Source organism: Anopheles nili, chromosome 3 (assembly GCF_943737925.1).
Source record: "Anopheles nili chromosome 3, idAnoNiliSN_F5_01, whole genome shotgun sequence".
NCBI lineage: Eukaryota > Metazoa > Arthropoda > Insecta > Diptera > Culicidae > Anopheles > Anopheles nili.
The window spans coordinates 50,994,934-51,014,357 of record NC_071292.1 but is presented as its reverse complement, the minus strand read 5'-3'; the positions used below and the strand labels follow the sequence as shown (position 1 = coordinate 51,014,357).

At 45.1% G+C, this 19,424-nt stretch overlaps 2 protein-coding genes and 1 pseudogene across 2 annotated transcripts; 2 read left to right on the top strand and 1 right to left on the bottom strand.

Moving 5' to 3' along the window:
• Positions 1 to 3,269: 3,269 nt before the first annotated feature.
• Positions 3,270 to 3,709, bottom strand: LOC128724571 (U3 small nucleolar ribonucleoprotein protein IMP3-like; annotated as a pseudogene).
• A 718-nt stretch (positions 3,710 to 4,427) lies between these two features.
• LOC128725586 (protein mono-ADP-ribosyltransferase PARP16-like) lies at positions 4,428 to 6,049 on the top strand. The gene is made up of 3 exons (XM_053819341.1): positions 4,428 to 4,619; positions 4,726 to 5,239; positions 5,323 to 6,049. The coding sequence occupies exons 1-3, from the start codon at positions 4,428 to 4,430 to the stop codon at positions 5,775 to 5,777; spliced, it is 1,161 nt and encodes a 386-aa protein (XP_053675316.1). The 3' UTR covers positions 5,778 to 6,049.
• A 1,809-nt stretch (positions 6,050 to 7,858) lies between these two features.
• Positions 7,859 to 18,991, top strand: LOC128727390 (peptidylglycine alpha-hydroxylating monooxygenase). Its single transcript, XM_053821300.1, has 6 exons — positions 7,859 to 8,155; positions 16,341 to 16,398; positions 16,489 to 16,576; positions 16,695 to 16,897; positions 18,160 to 18,550; positions 18,640 to 18,991. The coding sequence occupies exons 1-6, from the start codon at positions 7,859 to 7,861 to the stop codon at positions 18,806 to 18,808; spliced, it is 1,206 nt and encodes a 401-aa protein (XP_053677275.1). The 3' UTR covers positions 18,809 to 18,991.
• Positions 18,992 to 19,424: the final 433 nt, after the last annotated feature.

Below are 19,424 nucleotides of genomic sequence, written 5' to 3'. Positions count from 1 at the left end.
ATCTCGTTTCCTATCGATCGGATTATACTAAGCACACTGTAGGATCTTTTTGAGTGTCGTATCTTGCTGGTCAAAATTCGGTCGCAGTATTTTGCCGGTAATAATAAATTGGGTGGCTGCGTACATTAAATGCTTTTATGATACAAAACATAGCAGCAAACGGTGTGTGATAAATTTCTGTTATTTAAACCATCGCTCTCCATATCATTGAGCATGTTTTTATCACAAAACTATATGAAACAAGCGGGATTATCAAACACGGTGTCCAACTAACACGCCTCACTCCATAGTGCAAGGAATGATGACCACCTCCTACGCTCGCCTGGTACAAAATATAGTAGCTTGTCCTTGTTGCGCTCACGTGTTGCTCTTGTCATCCGAAATAGTCATCTTTAAGCCCATGGCACATGCTTTTTATCAGCAGTGCCAAATGTGGCGTCGTTGCGCGTGTTTCTTTCGCACGTGGATATCACAAAAATTAATTCGATTAGCCACCAATATCGGAACGATTTGAACGCCCGCTGCTCATCGGAAGGATTTCGAGGACGGATTTTGAACGCCAAAATCGACAAATTTCAATTCGCTAGTAACGAGAGATCATGCGTCGAAGAGGATACATGTACCAGCCGGAATATCGCACTAAATCTTATGGATTTCCCCTCCAAATGTTATCGGTACATATCGTCGATCTTTCTGGCACATGATAATCAGCATCCCATCTCGTTTCCTATCGATCGGATTATACTAAGCACACTGTAGGATCTTTTTGAGTGTCGTATCTTGCTGGTCAAAATTCGGTCGCAGTATTTTGCCGGTAATAATAAATTGGGTGGCTGCGTACATTAAATGCTTTTATGATACAAAACATAGCAGCAAACGGTGTGTGATAAATTTCTGTTATTTAAACCATCGCTCTCCATATCATTGAGCATGTTTTTATCACAAAACTATATGAAACAAGCGGGATTATCAAACACGGTGTCCAACTAACACGCCTCACTCCATAGTGCAAGGAATGATGACCACCTCATAAGCTCGCCTGGTACAAAATATAGTAGCTTGTCCTTGTTGCGCTCACGTGTTGCTCTTGTCATCCGAAATAGTCATCTTTAAGCCCATGGCACATGCTTTTTAACAGCAGAGCCAAATGTGGCGTCGTTGCGCGTGTTTCTTGCGCATGTCGATATCACAAAAATTAATTCGATTAGCCACCAATATCGGAACGATTTTAACGCACGCTGCTCATCGGAAGGATTTCGGCGTCGGATTTTGAACGCCAAAATCGACAAATTTCAATTCGCTAGTAACGAGAGATCATGCGTCGAAGAGGATACATGTACCAGCTGGAATATCGCACTAAATCTAATGGATTTCCCCTCCAAATGTTATCGGTACATATCGTCGATCTTTCTGGCGCACGATAATCAGCATCCCATCTCGCATCTGGATTATCGCAAGCATGTGCCATGGCCTTAAAGATTACTGTTTCGGATAACGGGAGCAGCACGTGAGAGTGCACTATGGAGTGAGCCGTGTTGACTGGATACCGTGTTTGATAAACCCGCTATTTTCATATAGTTTTGTGATAAAAACATACTTAATGATATGGGGAGCGATGGTTTAAATAACAGTAATTTATCACACACCGTTTGCTCCTATGTTTTGCATCATAAAAGCATTTAATGTACGCAGCCACCCAATTTATTATTAACGGCAAAATACTGCGACCGAATTATGACCAGCAAGATACGACACTCAAAAAGATCCTACAGTGTGCTTAGTATAATCCGATCGATAGCAAACGAGACGGGATGCTGATTATCATGTGCCAAAAAAGATCGACGATATGTACTGTTAACATTTGGAGGGGAAATCCATTAGATTTAGTGCGATATTCCGGCTGGTACATGTATCCTCTTCGACGCATGATCTCTCGTTACTAGCGAATTCAAATTAGGCGATTTTGGCGTTCAAAATCCGTCGCTGAAATTCTCTCGATTAGCGAGCAGGGTGCGTCACGTGGTATTTTCATATGAATACCGGTGGCTCATTGCAAAATTGTTACATGATCTGCGCGCAAATTCATGAGTTTTTGGAAACGATTTTTTTATTACCAAGTAATAACATGGATTATTTAGCTGAAAGGATCGAATTTCCCGGCATTGAAAATGCAGATATTTTGGCTAAAAGGATGCAGATCGTTTTTAGCAGTCCAATCCTACCCCACGAATATTTGCGGGTTCAGAGGGATATCTGCATGGGATACAGACGAGTTAGGCAGGTACCTTTATTCAATCCCTCCTAAATTTTCCACCAGACCTTAGTTCTACGGCCTCAATGTGGATCGCGCCTTGAGCTTTATTGGGCGCAATTGAGGCTATTCCAAGGCTAAAGAAGATCCCTATTCGTGAGCTTTTTAAGAGCAATTCATCGGTTTGCATCTGACTCCCTTTCTCCCTGTATCCTAAATACCTTCAAATTTTCCAATCCAGGACAGGAGGCCGAAAAAATCAAACTGTCTGAACAACAAAGCCAGCAATTCGAAAGCGTCCTCTGAAGGAGAGAGGAATAGCATAGGTCCAGCAGAATTGCATAGATAAACTAACCTTTCCCGCCCGGGATAAACTGCAATCCATACGGTTGATGGGAGGATATGCCCACCAGCCATGGAATTTGTAAAATTGGAGTTTTGGAATTCGAAAATTCAGTATTGTTAACTGTGGAATGAATTTTATATTATGTATTGTATTTTGTATTATGAATAACGCAGTTTAACGGTCAGACGATTAATTTTTAAAATCAATTATAATTGAAGAGAGACAACAGCTATTAATGACAAATTACAACAACAACAAACAAATTAATGTCCAGTAAGGGTCAACGAGAATCTAACACCATAACTAGTAGGGTAGGGACCCCGAAAAGATGTAGATGGCAATGCAAAAGGTATTCAAAGGAAATTATTCATTTTTATTGAATATGATTACCAACAACTACACGTTTATTTTATGGAATTGTTGAAGAATTATTACTTGCAGTGGTTTGAAGTAGAACTACATCATATTAACTGACTCAAATATACTGAAAAATATCAAAAATTTTACAGTTATTTTTTTATAGAAAGATTGTTTTAGATATTGATTCCGAAGGCTGACTAGAAATGGAGATATATAATGGATATTTTCAAAACAGAGAAGGCTTCAGCTTTTTCTCCAGAGGACAGCACTTGATTAGTTAAAAACAACTCGCATATACTATGCTCAATTTATTCACATTTCAAAATCGTCTCGCATATCATCATACTCCTGTAGGTGCTTACGGATTGCCGAACTGTCGACCCAGCTTACGAAATCCTCCAGCGTGTGCGGCACTACGAACGCGAGATCTTTAACCACTTCCACACCAACGTGCACGTGGCCATGCTCGACCATGTTGGTTGCATGGGACACGTTTTCCGACATCTTGTTACGCACCAGCACGAGCAAAAGATTCCGGCGCCAGAACGACGATGCGCTCCAGATCCCACTTTGTCGAAATTACGCCCGTAACGTATAGCTTCTCCAGCAGCAACGTACTCATTTCTGTCCGAAACGGAAATAGTATTTGCTATACAAGCCAGCACACCTCATTACACTAGCCAACGAATTTTTTACACATTTCAGAGACCAACGTGGGTTCCGGTAATCTTGAAATGCCGAGATTTATCCATTCTAAACACGTTTGAATACTGACAGGCATCCTCGAAATTACTTCTGGTTAAAATAAAAACGTAGAAACTTTATTACTCTAATCAATTTAACTACTGGTTTCTTCGTTTTTGGAAGTCATATGATTTTATTTACTAGTTGAATAAAAGTAAACAAGACACCTTTGAGCTAACCCATTTGTTTATACATGTCTCCAATCCATGGGTCCAATTTTCAGGGTCCTGTCAAAAAATGGGGAGGTGGGTATATATTGAGTTTTTACCGACCGAGTCAGCCCGGGATAAGGTTCACAGCGGCTGATGGGAGGAAATACCTTTCAGTATAGAAACAAATATACAAATCTCGATGCGACCTGGTCGTCCCTAAATAAATATTAATAGTTATATTAATGCATTATTGAGCCGTGAGCCTAGAGCCGCACGCAGTACGCCGAATCGCGTAGTACCGATATGTTTGACAGCTCGTACACAGGTACTGTTTACATACATTCAGCAGCTGTTAAGCGACGAAGAAGAAACTTGTTAACGCATCGAGTGCACGGGCGCTGGGGGGCCTTGGCTTCGCTCCTCGTTTGTGTCTTTATGTGTTTGACTTTGGTTTGCATTTCGTTTCGATCGTGAGACTTATGTTCGTCAAGTGCAGTTCCCGTGCGTTTCCCCGTTCAATTGCGTCATCCTAGACGGCCGGTTTCGCGTGAAATTCCGTAACAAATCAGAAACCATGGAACCCTCCTCGTCGTCCATCCAAGCTAAGCGGTCGTTGCTGCTGGACACAATTGCGCGGGATCCGTCCGCAGCCGATCTGCGCCTGTCACTGTTTGTATCCGCGGCTCGATCCTTTCGCTACGACTCCTGCCTGCAACCATTTCCGCCGGATTTCATTATTAACAGTGAGAAAAGCATCGATCAATTGGTAAGTGTGCGTCGCATATGCACGTGTACGGCTGCCGTAATCGCTCGACCTTATCTAAGCCAACGCTTATATTGCCTTCTCCACCACACCGCGAACACCACGTCAGTATCGAGTTCTCGAGACAATTCCACCGGTCGCGGAGCTGCCAGCTGGCATCGAGTCACTTAACGAACGGGCGGTTGACTTGCTGCTCTGGATATTCTGCCGACCAACGCATCCCCTGGTACGGAACGTCCCCAAATCCCAGCATGACGCCGTGCTCGCCAAGTGTCCCTGCTTCTCCAAATACCAGCAACCGAACCACATCTTCGAGGTCGTACACCGCGTGGACCAGTCGGGGGAGCGCGCCTTTTTGCAGCACTCTGCCGACTTTCGGACTCGATACGCTTTCCACGGTAGCAGGCTGTTCAATTTTCACTCCATACTGCACTATGGGCTGCAGCAGCATCTCAACAAAGTGTCGCTCTTTGGCGAAGGCATTTACCTATCGGCGGAGCTGCAGGTGAGCCAGATGTTCTCACCGAACGGATCCGGCTGGAACCGGTCGATTCTCGGTACGCATCTTGCCTGTATTGCGCTCTGCGAGTACGTCGATAACCCACACTACGTCAAGAGTCAAGGTAGACGAAAACAGCAGCCAGCAAAGCTGCTGGATCATGCGAATTTGAGCAATCGTAAACCATTTCTTTTCTTTTTTTGGTAGAAGAAACACCCGCTCCTGTCGAGGATGGCACGCCACCGCCACCATCCGGTGCGTCCGATGGCCCATCGGCCGTGGCAGCCACACTGACCGGCAATAATAGCATCCCGGAGCGGTATATTTTGATTAAAAACAATGAACTAGTGCAGGTGCGCTATTTGCTCCTGTACGGAAGTACCAAAGATACCAGTGCCGCACTGAGTGGCCTGCAGGCCAGCAACGATCCTGTGTATGCGCTTGCCACCAGACCACCCACCTACCAGCTGCGCCATCCACCCACCAGATTCGTGCAGTGGGTCGCCGACAACAAGGGTTTCGTCCTAATCGGGGGATACGTTGGGCTATTGCTGATCGTCGGGTTCCTTAACAGCCGGAACGCGCACTACGTTAAGGAAATGTTCCTGCAGAAGCTAAGCCACCTCTACAACGCGGTACAGAGTTTCTGCGGAAAACAATAGCTTCTTCCTACTGCCACAGGATAAACCCAGTTTGCCTTTTGCAAGAGTAATTCGCGGCGTCGAAATTCCCCCCAGGCGCCTCTCAGCCACCCCCCAGTGTACGTGTGGCGTGTGTTGTTAACTGTGCGTATATTCTTGTGTCCTATCTGTGTTAGCTCTTTTTGTTTCGTATGTATGTATTGAATTCGGGTACAATAGGGGAGGGACAAATTAGAGGTGATAAAATTATTTGATTTTTTTTTGCCCCCCATCAAAAGGAGGGGGTACGGGAAGGGACAAACACGTTTTAAGCCGAAATAAATGAAGCTTCAAGAGTGAAGAGAACTTTGTCTTAGCTGGTAGTACCTGTGGCTAGCAGGTTTTACTGCCGGTTGTTCTATTTGCACAGTTGAGATTTATTTACGGCTCGATCGAAAGGCCAGCCTTCCCAAGCAGTGCTCCAGATTATCATGATGACCACGTCACCTTTTAACACATGAAGTTCTTTTGCTGGTTTCTGTTCCATGTTAGGCAAAAAAAATTTTTTTTACGAAAGTGAATACGAGGAGATGGAACATTGAAACTAAAGAAACATGTTCATTCAATTAGCGAGAAAATTAGAATTTTGAAATGGATTGGAAACTTTCTAACCCGTTGTTTTTTTTACCTAAAATAGCCTGAAGATTTTGGCAGAATAATAGTTTGCATATTATTGAACAGCAGCATTTTTATGTATTACTTTACATTTACTGCTTTAAGTCATCAATGCAAAATTTTGCTTATTTTATCAAATAAGTTCAACTGTTTAAATCCATTCGCAGGTATTTGCACTTAGAACGGAGCGAACGGATCCAGCTACAGCCACTACGGAGCACAAGTTCCAGGTGGTGTAGTGATGGCACCATCATTAGAGAAAATAAGTGAGAGAGAGAGAGAGACAAATCACTCCACATTGCCGGTAGCGTGAATGAGAGGCTCGTTAAGGCGAGACCGCATGAGACTCTCTCCCAAAGCGTGAACTTTTAGATCCTGCTGTTGCGTTGCCGTTTCTATTACCACTTCTATTGCAGACTCAAGTCGTAGTGCTTGTGCTTTGGTCGCTGACACGGTCTCAAGGCAAGTTGTGTTTAATGCGGGACGTCACGTACGGGTTCCTTGGGGTCCTATTGGGGCAGTGATTTGCAGCTTGTGTGAAAAACATGTGATATCGACAGTCGTGAGCATAATTTTTTCGGATGATCGCCAGTGTACCCTTGAGCTTGTGCACCTGTGTGAGGTACAGTGATTGTTTACCTGCGAAAGAGGTAAAAATCTAAGGGGGCTTTCGGTGATTGGAGGCTGTAGGGGCACCTCTTTTGTCCCGTGTCATTGCGAAGAACGGGAACGTCAGTCGTTGCAGTAGTTGCAGTGCAAATAGTGTCTGAATAGGTACAATAATTTAGGGTTTTTTTTTCGCTAAAACCATTGAAACAGTGACCCGCGGGTGCTAAGATTACTATTCGAGCGCCAGAAAATGTTCATTACGCGTCGTTAGGGGGAGTGAAAGCCCAGATGGGAGCTTAAACCTCGTGGAAAGAGACAGCCGTGCAGCGGTCCCAATTCGAGTCTCTCTCTCTCTCACTCTCTCTCTCTCTTTCGCGCATCATTCGCGGTGACGAAGAGAAAGCACCCGTTCTGGTAATGATTTGTAATGAGCATTTTCGAGAATAGATCAAAAGCCATCGATTACGTGCTGCAAGTGTTCAAGGTTGACCTAAAACGCGTCACGAATCGTGCAATTCGCGCGGACTTGTGCAAGTGAGAGCCACCAGCGAGTGCAGTGTGCGTTTAAGCACAGATGAGAACGCGCGCGCTCGTGCTTTCGCTTGAGCTCGCTCTCGCTCCCACCGTGCCAAACACGTGCAGTGTGCCAGTGTGGGTGTAAAACCTCATCTTCGTAACCCTAAGCAGCCATAACCTCTCCACAGGTGCGTACGTGCGGAGGTGCGTCAGTGTTATCATCGGCAGCCACGGCAGGCCGCGAGTAACCAGCGCTGATCGCTTTCATTGTGTAGTGTACCACCGGTGCGTAACGGTCAAGTTTGAGTGTCTGCGGTGAAACAATGCATCGGCTACGAGCGTCACGGTCCTGTCACCGTTTCCATATGGCAGCAGCATCCGGTAGCAGTTGCAGAACCAACCCCAGTTGTACGAACAGCAGCAACAGCAATAGCAGCAGCAGCAGCAGCAGGAGTAAAAGCACAGACCAATTGACGATGTGCTGGTTGGTGGTGGGTTGTGTGCTTTTAGCGCTCAGTGTGCCACCCTCGGTTAATGGGCTGCCCGAGGGTGGTGGGTCTGATGGAAACTATCCGGTCGGAAGATTCCCAATCCTGATGCCGAAGGTCGTCCCGTACAAGGTAAGGATGAGTCTGATGTGATAAAGCGTCGTTGCAAAAGGTGGCCTTGAGGAACGTTTAGTTTGCAGCAGAGAAGGTCCCCAATTGGGGGTTATGGGAGTCGTTGTTACAGGGTGCTTTGCGATTGTGCTGTAAACTATCCAAAATCAGTTACACTCATGGCCCGTATTTACGCAGATCGGAATATGCTCTCCATACTGCGAAAAACGCCACCATATGGTGACCATCGGCGTGCCATTTGAGTGCTGTTTGCGTTCGCAGAAGCACGCGATAAGACGCGACGTTTCACGCAAATTAATCGTGGCAGCGTGAGCGAACAATTCCATTCCAATGTTGAACCGTGCCTTGAGAGATTCTTGATAATGCTCTAAAAATGGGTTTTATCAACTCCAGCTCGGGGAGCGGCTGTTGGTCATCAAACTATCGCGTTTCTTACAAAAAAAAAAGCGCAACATATTGTCGATGCTGATTAAAAATCAAAAATTAATGGCCCGGCAGCGTTTTCCAATTTCATCAGTACAGTGCATACAAGAAAAGGAAAAGAAACAAAACAACTCAAATAACATTACACACCCTGCCTTATCAGAACACGACACAAAAGCGTCAATAACAAACCACTCTTCGACCTCGTATACCCCCCCTCCAGCACCTCGTGTATGCGCATGGTGTTGTTGCAAGTGTTTGTGGCTTCAAAAAGTCACCTTTTTAATCTCGTTCGAAACGTTTCAGAAAATGGCGGGGTTTTTTTCCCATATTTTCTGCTCTGCAACCCGCGATAGTGCGTTAGAGGAGAGCTGCGTTAAACTAGAACATTGATCGATTGCCCTTCACCGCACTTTGGGGCAACAATTTCGCAAAGCAAACCGCTCTGTACCACCTTACGGAACGCCAACGACATGTAAACCACTTGAGGTAGTTTCAGCTTTTTTCCTCCAAAGGAGTGCACCTTTCCCAAAAATACCAAAACGCCATTCGAAAGGCCGCGAACCTGTTTGCCAGCCCTTCGGTTCTTTGTAGCTCTGTAGGAGTCACTTTCTAAAGAAATGGTGTACCCAGAACCCTCTTACCGGTGCATTCGCTTTGGCCTGCGTCTTCACAGCCACGTAAAGCCGGAATCTACCGTTAGCTGGTTGGTTGGTTCTGTTTGCACAGATGGTTAGCGTTTCGGTTCCGTCTCAACACCGACCGTTGCTAAACTGCAACACATCCGGCGAGAAGGAGAATGTCCCTTGTGTTCTATAAATTCATCTCCCCTGGCAACGGGCTAAACCGAAAGCGCATGATACCGGACACGAAACGCATGGTCTTGCCCTTTCACGATCTTCTAGGACACACGGTCAGGATTGATGTGTCTATCCAGCCCCATTGGTCGCTCTTGTTGAGTGCAGGAAACCAATTAGAAAGGTCGTGATAACCTTTCGCCATAAATCTGGCTCAGCACGAATGTCTTTCTACAGCACCAAGAAGGGCGGGTTTCTTCTTAAGGGCTTCAACAAACGTATTGTATTACAAAAGGTGCGTGTGGTTTCAGCCGGAAGCTTTCATCGTACATTGCGAGCTAATGATGCGCCTGTAAATGCCATTAGAAATCAATCAATTACTCCTCTGCCAACCTCAATTACCCCAAAAGGTGGCTCCTGGTGATGATAATAATTGCTCTGTTTTCTGCCATCGCTCGCGCGGTGTGTAATTTCGTCCAATAGAAAAAACATTAGCTTTATTAAATGAAGCTGTGGGTTTCCGATCGTCTCCGGGGGCAGATCTCTTGGGAGCAAGGGCACACTGTTGCTGTACACTGTTGCTGTACAGCGAATTGCTTATGTGGTTTGGACGCCACGTGTGGTGCCAATTTACGTTAACAGACGATAACGAAAACGAGTTGCGGATAGAATATGAATGCTTTTCTTTTGTGTGCATGCAGTAAGATGCAGCTGTAAGTGGGTTTTCTTTTTTCTTTTTACATTGCTCCAAGATATTCCACGATATTCTGTTTAACAAAGACAGACATCGAAAGTAGATAGACATCTAAAAAAAAGGTACACTAACCCGCGCATTTTGTCAAAACTTTTGCCTGGGAACGGCTACAAATGCTCGAGACGAGTGTAGGAGCGTAATTTTCCGAGAAGCAGTGCTTGCAAAATAAATAAGCACCGCTCTTTTGTTTCATTACTCTTCTTGTGATGTTAGAACCAGCCAGAAATCTGCCAAGTTCAGATACACATTAAATGAAGTTGTTACTTTTTCCCCCTTTTGATGGCACTCAAGTAAATTGCTGTTGCATGGAACGGGTGAAAAGATCCCAGAACATATAAGCATGGGTATTCATTTATGAAGACTTATTTTTCCACAGTACGCCATTTCATTTAACTTAATGTATTCTTTGATGTATGCTTAAAAATTTAGTCTTTTTATACGTACTTTTTACAGTGTACATTGGCTTTAAATGCTTGAATGCATGCTGGTCAGTTGATCCTTGCTAGCAAAAGGCACGTGTGCTAAAGCAAAATTAAAGGGGAAACCCTTTGAATACAGGGCCACTTAGTGGGGGTAGTGAGGACGCAGAACCGCCTAGTGATAGAAATAAAGGCAACCTCTGACGGGTGGAAACGAGTGAGACGGAGTAGCTTGAAATAGCAGAACTATTTTTAGCATTTACGCTATCGCCGCAAAACTTTCCTTTTGCAAACTTACGTGGCTGGATGAACAAGGGAAAAGATTTCCATCGGACGCATTCCGGTAGAAATGGCAGAACTCGTAGGACGACAAATAGACTAAAAAAGCTCTATGTTGAAGGATGAAACAACGCTATGTGTGCATTTTTATGTATTTTTTCTTTCGGTAAATACGAACAATTGCAGGCGCTAGCATTGCTAATAAGCGCTGTCGTGGCAGCATGAATGAACGTAGCGAGTTGAAATATTAACTCCAAACTCTAAAGGACAGGAAAGAGCTAATGTGTTTCCTCTAGGTGAATAGGAACAATTGGAGACGCTAGAATAGCTAGTAATCGCTAGTGTCGGAGTGGCAGTATGAATGAACGTAACGGAAAAGATAGCGCGCTTTCTGACCATTGAAAGGACATGCACGACTGCCGCCTACCACCCGCACAAGAGTGTCTAGTCGTGAAGCAATCAAATCCGTCACCTAATGCAAGGCACATACACAGCGGCACGCGATGGCTTTTCTTGGCACCAGATCAATGCTCCATTTTTGGGCTAGATTACCGACGCGGAAGGAAGAAGCCCTTTTTTTGGCTAGCTGCCACGCTCGGTGGCGTAGGAAGGGTGGGTGGGGTGCTCTGTGCAGCCAGGGGACGATTTCGGAAATGCTTCAGATGGCATTTGTTGACGCACCACGGTCTGGGCTCTGTGACGTCAGAGACCGTGCGAGAGAGAGACGGCGAATGTTTCCCGCCAACGTTCCAAGTAGGCGGCGGCGTCGGCGGCCGCATGCTTAGCTACGCACGTACGCAAACCACCGAGTGGAAAAAGGAGTGTGGAAAATTCCAAAAGACAGGCGGGAAAATGAGGAAAATGAACGTAATCAGGAGCCAAGAGAAGGAGAGAGAGAAAAAAAAGCCCCAGCTAAGGGGCAAGCTGGCGTGTGGAGGTGGACTCGGTTCATGATATCGCTAATGATGTTGACGATGACGATGCTGATGATGATGATGACGAGGGCAATTGGCGGAGGAGTCAGCAGCACTTCGAGAGGTTGAGCTGGGTGCTAACAACTGTTCAAATAGTTTCAAACCGATCAGCTCGTGAAATTGGTGCTTCGGTTGGTCCTTGCTTTTGAAAGGATTAATTTGCGCCGCAGTCCTTCGAAAGCGGGAAAGAAATGTTTTTGGATATGCCGACAACAAGGCAACGAATTGTATCGATTGCTGCCATCCGAGATCGATTTTCTTTTATCCTGCTGCCTATTTTATGCTTGTCGACGAAAGAAAAAAAATGAAACCAACAACTCACTTAGGTCCTTTCTGTCACACTGTCCGAGTGTTCTGTAACGAGCGACGAAATCATTACTCATATAATAAAACTATGAGCAATTCTGTTTGCACAAGCCCGAACGCTTGGAACTCGAATTTACGGTTTGTTTCGCAGGATATTTCTCTTTTTTTCGCCGTCATAACTTGTGGCATAATTTAACCCTTTTGTGTGTGTGGGGGGGTTTTTCCCATCGTGGGTCGCTCCCAAATGGTGATGGTGATTAAGTTTGATGGTGGTAAATTTACTGCCCCGGCTGGCAGACAAAGAGAAGAGATCGCCGGCACGGGTGGTTGTTTTTCCTTCGCCTCGTAATTATGGGTCGTATTTGTTTTTGGGAAAGTTTTATAAAGCTGCTGCTGCAAGTGTGGCGGTATTTCTCCCCCAAGGAAAACGCCTGATGAGTATGGGAAATTAAACATTCACGGTTAAAAGTTTCTCGCGCCGATCGAATGGTGCTAGCTGGAGGCGATACAAGCAAGCAGATGGTGGGAGAAGATAGCCTTGATAAGTTTTTGATTATGAGTTAGCTAAATTATTCAAAGGCACCATTGGAGATCCAATAAATGGATAATTTGTCGGGGCTTGGAAGCATAAATAGAACAAAAGAACCATTGCTCATAAAGCCACACTCTTAAATTAAGCTCATTTTGTTGCCCAACTGTAGGACGTAAATGTTTTTTCTTTCGTCGTTTATTTTTAACATTGCGTCTCAAGTGGAGCTAAATTGATTCCAACTGCATGCAATATTCGCGACCTGTCTGTTCCCCCTTCCAATCATCCGTCGTGATCGCTCCTGTCACGTATCGTGCTCCAACCGGTACAAAGCTCTGCTCGAGAAGAAAAACGGATCTTCCACGAATTTCCACCCCCGCGGAGCGTTCAAATGCCGAAGGGCCCATAAAATGGCTCCACCAATCCATCATTTTGACGCAACGCGCGCGCGAGACGTTGGATTATGATTTCGGAGCGTATCTTCGATATCAAACACGTTGACATGAGGACTAACATCATGGCATCGTCTCGGGGTGGCTCCTTTTTGCAAACGCCCGTCAATCTATTAGTACACTCTCAGCAAATATGAGCGGCTCCGGATCACTTCCGGGCTGTGTTTCAGCTCCCCGATTCGTGTGCTTGGTTGGAAATATGTGTTTTCTTTTTCGCCAGCCCGTCATGCGTCACAGCAGAGAGCTTGCTTTCAGGGATTGAACAATGAGCTTCTTCGCCTACGCGGAAATTTTCGCCTTCCGCCGTTTGAAACTGCGTAGTTCCTTGCGTTGCTATTTTTGGATCGTTTATCTGGGGGGTTTTTGTTGGGGTGAAGGGCGCCACCAGCCAAGTGTAATGAAATTTGTGCCTGTGTGAAAGGATTTTCCTCAGAGCCTTCATGCCATATCCTTCCAATCGGGACCTTCGATTCGCCGACCACCATACCCGCGGTGCCACTGGGTAAGACGATGATGTATTCCATCGGTCGAAAGCTCAGGATCGCTAATTTTAGACCGGTTTAGAGCGGATCCTCTTCGGGACGATGGATTGGTTTGTTGTTTGGTGCGGTCGCTCGATATCCTTGGGAAGTTTTGTTGAGAGCGTGATGGTGGCCGCTAGAAGACCCGATAGACTTAATGTCCGTCCGAGAGAAGCATCTCGCTTGTGCGTGGTGAAGCTCGTTAAACCACAACCCCCGCGGTGGTTTACTTGAAGAAAATTCGTTTTGCGAAAACAACAATCCTTGCAGGGATTGTGATTGGTGAGCATTTTTTCCCCATGCTTCGGGTGTTTTGATAAACTCAAAACCGTAGGCCGCAAAGGTATGTGAAATTGTACTGAGCTTGATTTTGTTCTGCTTTGTTGCTGCTCCAGCCTTGAGCAAAGATGGAGGATGATTGTTTCTGTGAGAAAAATGCGCTGTTTGCTGTTCGATGCCTGGGGATTTCTTTTTCCAAACATTTCAACGAAATTTCGTCACATGCGCCAATACGCTCGTGGCTTATTGTCTTGCATTATACAATTTTCCGCTTTCCACTTAATGAAGTATCCAAGTATCGGATATTCTTTCACTTTTTTTGCTTACAATAATTTTTCGTGTGTTTCAAGGTGGTTTTGGAATTTTCCTAGCGTTGTAGCTCTTCAGTTCATCACATTTAAAAGCGTAGCTTCCTCGAGATGCACGTTGTATTTTTTATGCTGCGGACGAGAGAATATATTTTAGTCGCTTTCATTTTTTGCCTTTACTTTCGAGAAGCTTATTTTTGCGCTTGAGCTTTTGCAAACTTTGCTATCACTGATTATGCAAATTAGAGGAGCGAATCCAGCTAGATCTTTTTTTTTGTCGTTCGTGGCGTTCTACGTGGTACTTTTACTTTGAGATTAAAATTATCAGAAAAAAAGGACGTGTTGCTCACTAACAAGACCTTCTGCAGTTTTTCCATGCTCGTGAGCGAAATTTTCTGCACAGACTTGGGCTAGACAAGAGTAAATTGATGGATTTTTTTTTACTTTTAATGGCTTCAATTAAGAATTTAATTGGAAACATAAATGAATTAATTGAATATTGTTGATAAACTGTAACAACCTACGCTAAACCGTCGTTGCCTTATGCGGTGTGTTTTCCCCAGCGGTTGTAATTTTTTTTGCGAATGGAAATAAAATTTTACAAGCTTCGTCTCATCCCGATACCCGAGTTCTAAAAATGTATCGCAATTTGTAGCTTGTTGCTCGTTATCTCGGACATGGACGCATTTGCATACCAACGCAAGCCGAATATAATGGACCGCAAATTGGGCATCCCAAAAAGGGATCAACAAGATTGACAAAAATAACTAGCGGCGGCTACGAGCAACAGGAAAAGCAGCAAAAGTGATGGAAGAGCATCGTACGGAAAAAAATTGCGATTGCCGTAATTCCTATTAACCCCCGACAGTGGCTATCACAGCTCGACCTCAGGCTTGACCTCAGTCGGGAAGTTCGAAACGATAAAGGCGCAGATGGCCACAGCATGGGAGAAATGGTGGCGATGGTCGTTAGTACTGCATGTGCAGAAATGTTACGCTTCCTTGCTTCCTCGCAATATAGTGTCACTAAGAGATTGAGGATTTATCAGTCGTAAGCTTCGTAACCCCCACTCATCCTTTCTGCCCACGCTCTGTCGTTTCTGATAGATTGCTGCAGTTTTCCTGCTTTCCACCATTTTCCAATTCTCTTTCAGCTATTATTTTGCGTCCCAACGTTCGTTTCTACTTTAACTTTTCCGTATTGGATTTTGCTGCATAATGGAATCGAGCTATCTAATAAAGGGGGGCGGGCTAAATGAAAGGAGGAAAGTAAAAAGCTTTCGAGAACTTAGTGGGCGAGCGTAGGGTTTCCTTGCGTATATGCGCGCACACTGTAGGAGCGTTTCGTTATCTCTTGAAGCCCTTGTTATCTTCAATTTTCTTCCACGAACGAACGCGATTCCTTTGCAAGGACTCCTTTGGGCAAGGGATTCCATCTATAGACATGGTGCGGTAGATGAATCCCAGGTAGCGAACGGGAATTCAATTTGGTCTTGAAGCAGAGACGCGCAAAGATTATCGGCAACAGGTGGTTTGGAAGCGCCTGGGTTCATTTGATTAAAAGCAACCATTTGGGCACGTTTGCGCACGAGTGTGTAACAACCCGCAGGACGATGCGACTCGCATGTTATGATTTTTTAATTGAGCTCTTAATTCGTGACATAAATTTGAAAGTATCTCATGGAATTTGCAGGCCAGCACATTAAAAAGCCAGTCGTTAAATCGAAAAAGCGTATTATATCTCGCGTTTAATTCACTTAACTTCCTTCGTTCCTACCAGAACCATGCACATCTCTTCGCAACGCACAAAAGAATTGCCCCAAAAAAATGATGTTTTGAAAAGTGATTCGAGTCTCTACCGAGACCTTTTGATAAATGTATTACTCCCTTGCGTTATGTTGCGCTTCTCAGCTTCAGCTGAATGAAGGAAGCATACCTAATGCGCGTAACAACTTTCCGTTGCGGTCCATGGCGGAGACAGCCACACCGTGGGCTTTTTGTGCTGATGAACTTCGTTCGGGGGCTATTTGTCGAATCATTCACAAGCGCTTCACTTTTGGTTGGCAAAGTTCGCCTGCCACCCCCACAACGCCTTCTAGCAAGCGTACTAATGCACTCCGTTTGCTTTTCGTCTGCTTTTTCCAGCCCGAACTCTACCTCTGCACACCGGTGAAGGTGGACTACACGAAGAGCTACTACATCGGTAAGCGGATCGGTCTCTCTGGCCGGCAGCAGCAACTTCTACATTAATTCAATGATTGCTTTGATTGGTGGTTTTTTCCTCACTATATAGTTGGCTTTGAACCGAACGCAACGATGGCTACCTCACACCACATGCTGCTGTACGGTTGCGGAAAACCCGGCTCAGAATCGGCGGTATGGTAAGTTTTCACCTCAGAATCGGCAAGTCCACCCCTCCGGGGGCCTCGTTTATTTCATGGCTGCCCGTTTAACTTGCTGTGTCCTTGCTGGCACAATGTTCATCTCACACCCAACCAGGAACTGCGGCGAGATGTCCGGAGGCAGTGAGGAGAGCGGTAGTCCCTGCGGGAAGGGTGCACAGTCGCAGATCATCTACGCGTGGGCTCGCGATGCTCCGAAGCTGGAGCTTCCCGAGGGCGTTGGATTTAAGGTCGGCAAGGACTCGCCGATTCAATACATTGTGCTGCAGGTTCACTACGCCCACATCGACAAATTCAAAGGTAACGATGCCGGAAAATGCGTGGGTTTTGTTTGGCTGAGGTTGTATGAGAGTTAGTCTCGTTTTGATGATTTTGTTGTTGAATTTCAACACCTATAGAGGGCAATTGTACGTTGAAGTTGTATGACAGTGGTTAGTTGAAGCGTGTTTGCTTGTTTGGTCGTAAGAAACCCGACTTTCTGTGTCATGCTTATTTACTACGTAGTAGTTCTTCTACGCATTGGAATTTGTTGTCTAACAATCGTCGGACGAATTGCGCCGCGAGCGACTATTTCGCCCAAACCCGAGCTTTTAATCTGATCCTCCGCCTAGCACCTTCTGAAATGTGCCACGGAATTTGTGTGGAATCCACCAGGTAGTGGACTAACAGTGCACGAGAAAATCTCGACCAACCTATTCCCAGATCAAATTTCCATACCAAATCGCTGTCGTCAAGCGGCGCTGATTCACATTCTCTATGCCCCGGGATGGGGAAAAACGTTTTATTGGAAGAAAGCGCAATTGTTGGAATAAAATTTCATTACTGCTCAAATCGTGCAAAAAAAGATTTTCCTTTTATTTTCTTTAGGGAATCCTGAACGTTCTAAAGCATCGTTCGGATGAAAGTAGCGTTATATATCGTGAACTACCACCCGAATGTCTCAGGTATCGCCCAGTGGACGTGGGTGTAATTGTTGTTAATGGGCGTTTGCGTTTAACGTCCGCGTTCTGTTGCCGCCGCGTGTAATAGGAACGACGTTTAATATTCTGCTTTGCGTTCAATCTCTAGTGTATACAAACCCGTAAACTATGAATATAGCATCAGCGCGGCTTAATATCATCATCATCGATCTCAAAAGCTTCCTGGAAGCGACCGTAGAGTAACCCGAAACCATCGCGAGGTTGCTCTTGCGTTAGATCTCATTCCTCGAACCATTATAATGTACTTCATCAATCGACGAGCAGCAAGAAGCCGTTGTTGTAAACTTTTCGTCCTCGACCCATGACATCGTATTTGTTTTTTTTTTCAACTGTCAGCTTAACATGATGTGATAAGAAATTCAATTTGAGTTTCAAGCCGATGATATTAATGGGTTGATTTTGTGAATGTTGATAGTGCTGGATGAATTGGCCAGCTACTGTAAAACTCTGGTTGTAAAATCATTTACCTAATGTATTCAAAGACCTGTCCAATCTGCTCTTTTACTCTTGCTACTACCCCATTCGATTGTAATAAATTAAATGGATTAACGTTTAACCTATTTATGTGTCACTTTTCACCAGACGGAACCACGTACGACGATTCGGGCATTTTCATCCACTACACGACGAAACCACTGTCGAAGCAGGCCGGTGTCATCTTGCTCGGAACGGGCGGGTACATACCGCCAATGGCCACCGAGCATATGGAAACGCTGTGCGACATCCAGGAGGATAAAGTGATTCATCCATTCGCGTACCGTACGCACACTCACAGCCTAGGTCGTGTGGTGTCTGGCTATCGGATCCGGAAGGACGATGCCGGTGCTAACCAATGGACGTTACTCGGCAAGCGGGACCCGTTGACGCCACAAATGTTCTACCCCGTGGAGAGTCAAGATCCGATTCGAAAGAACGACCGCCTCGCAGCCCGTTGCACCATGGAGAGTAACCGTACGCGAATCACAATAATTGGGTGAGTATGACAATCGACGTGCAGGGAAATTAATCCTATTACTAACTTCCGTTCGCATGTGCGTTCCTTTTTGCGACCGACTTGTGCAGTGCAACCAATGAGGACGAAATGTGCAATTTCTATTTGATGTACTACGTGGAGAACGATGAGCCACTGGAGATGAAATATTGTTTCAGTAACGGACCGCCTCTCTTCCGTTGGAGTAATCGTGAAACGGAGCTTAATCACATCCCTGATTACGATGCAAGTCATTTGTAGAGTGGCTAAATTAGCTCAACAAAAACCGACAATGACCGCACAACAGCGGCCTTCCATTATGTTGGAAGTTTAGCCGAGAGTTTTCCACTTTTCTGCAATAGGACTGCTGTTGCTGCTGCTGCTGATGCTGCTGCTACACTGGGACCTCTTTCCAGCGCTCTCCCTTTGTCTCCCAGACGTACATTCCACAAATATCGTTCCATCTAATTTGGATAACTTTTCGATCCTCCCCAAAGAATGACCAGGTCAAGGCTCTGGAATTACAAACAAGAAGCGACTTCAAAGTACGAATTTCCATATCACACATTTTATCGGACGAACGGATAATCGCATTATCTCATTAATTGAAGGAGCAACTTTTGCTGCGCACTTTTGCATTAAGAGGACAACCGCAATTATCTTATTTTCTTAGCGAAGGACTTAGCCCTTATGTGTAGGAAGCTGCAGTAAATAACACAGGATAAAAACGAGAAGATTTCTTTCTAGTCATAATGGACTTTTGTTACACGCGTCCGCTGAATGAGTTTCCTTGTTTGAAATATTGTTTTATTGCAAACACGATTTCTTGGTACGCTGGGCAAGCATACGGCATATGTAGTGATTGTGATGCATTTAA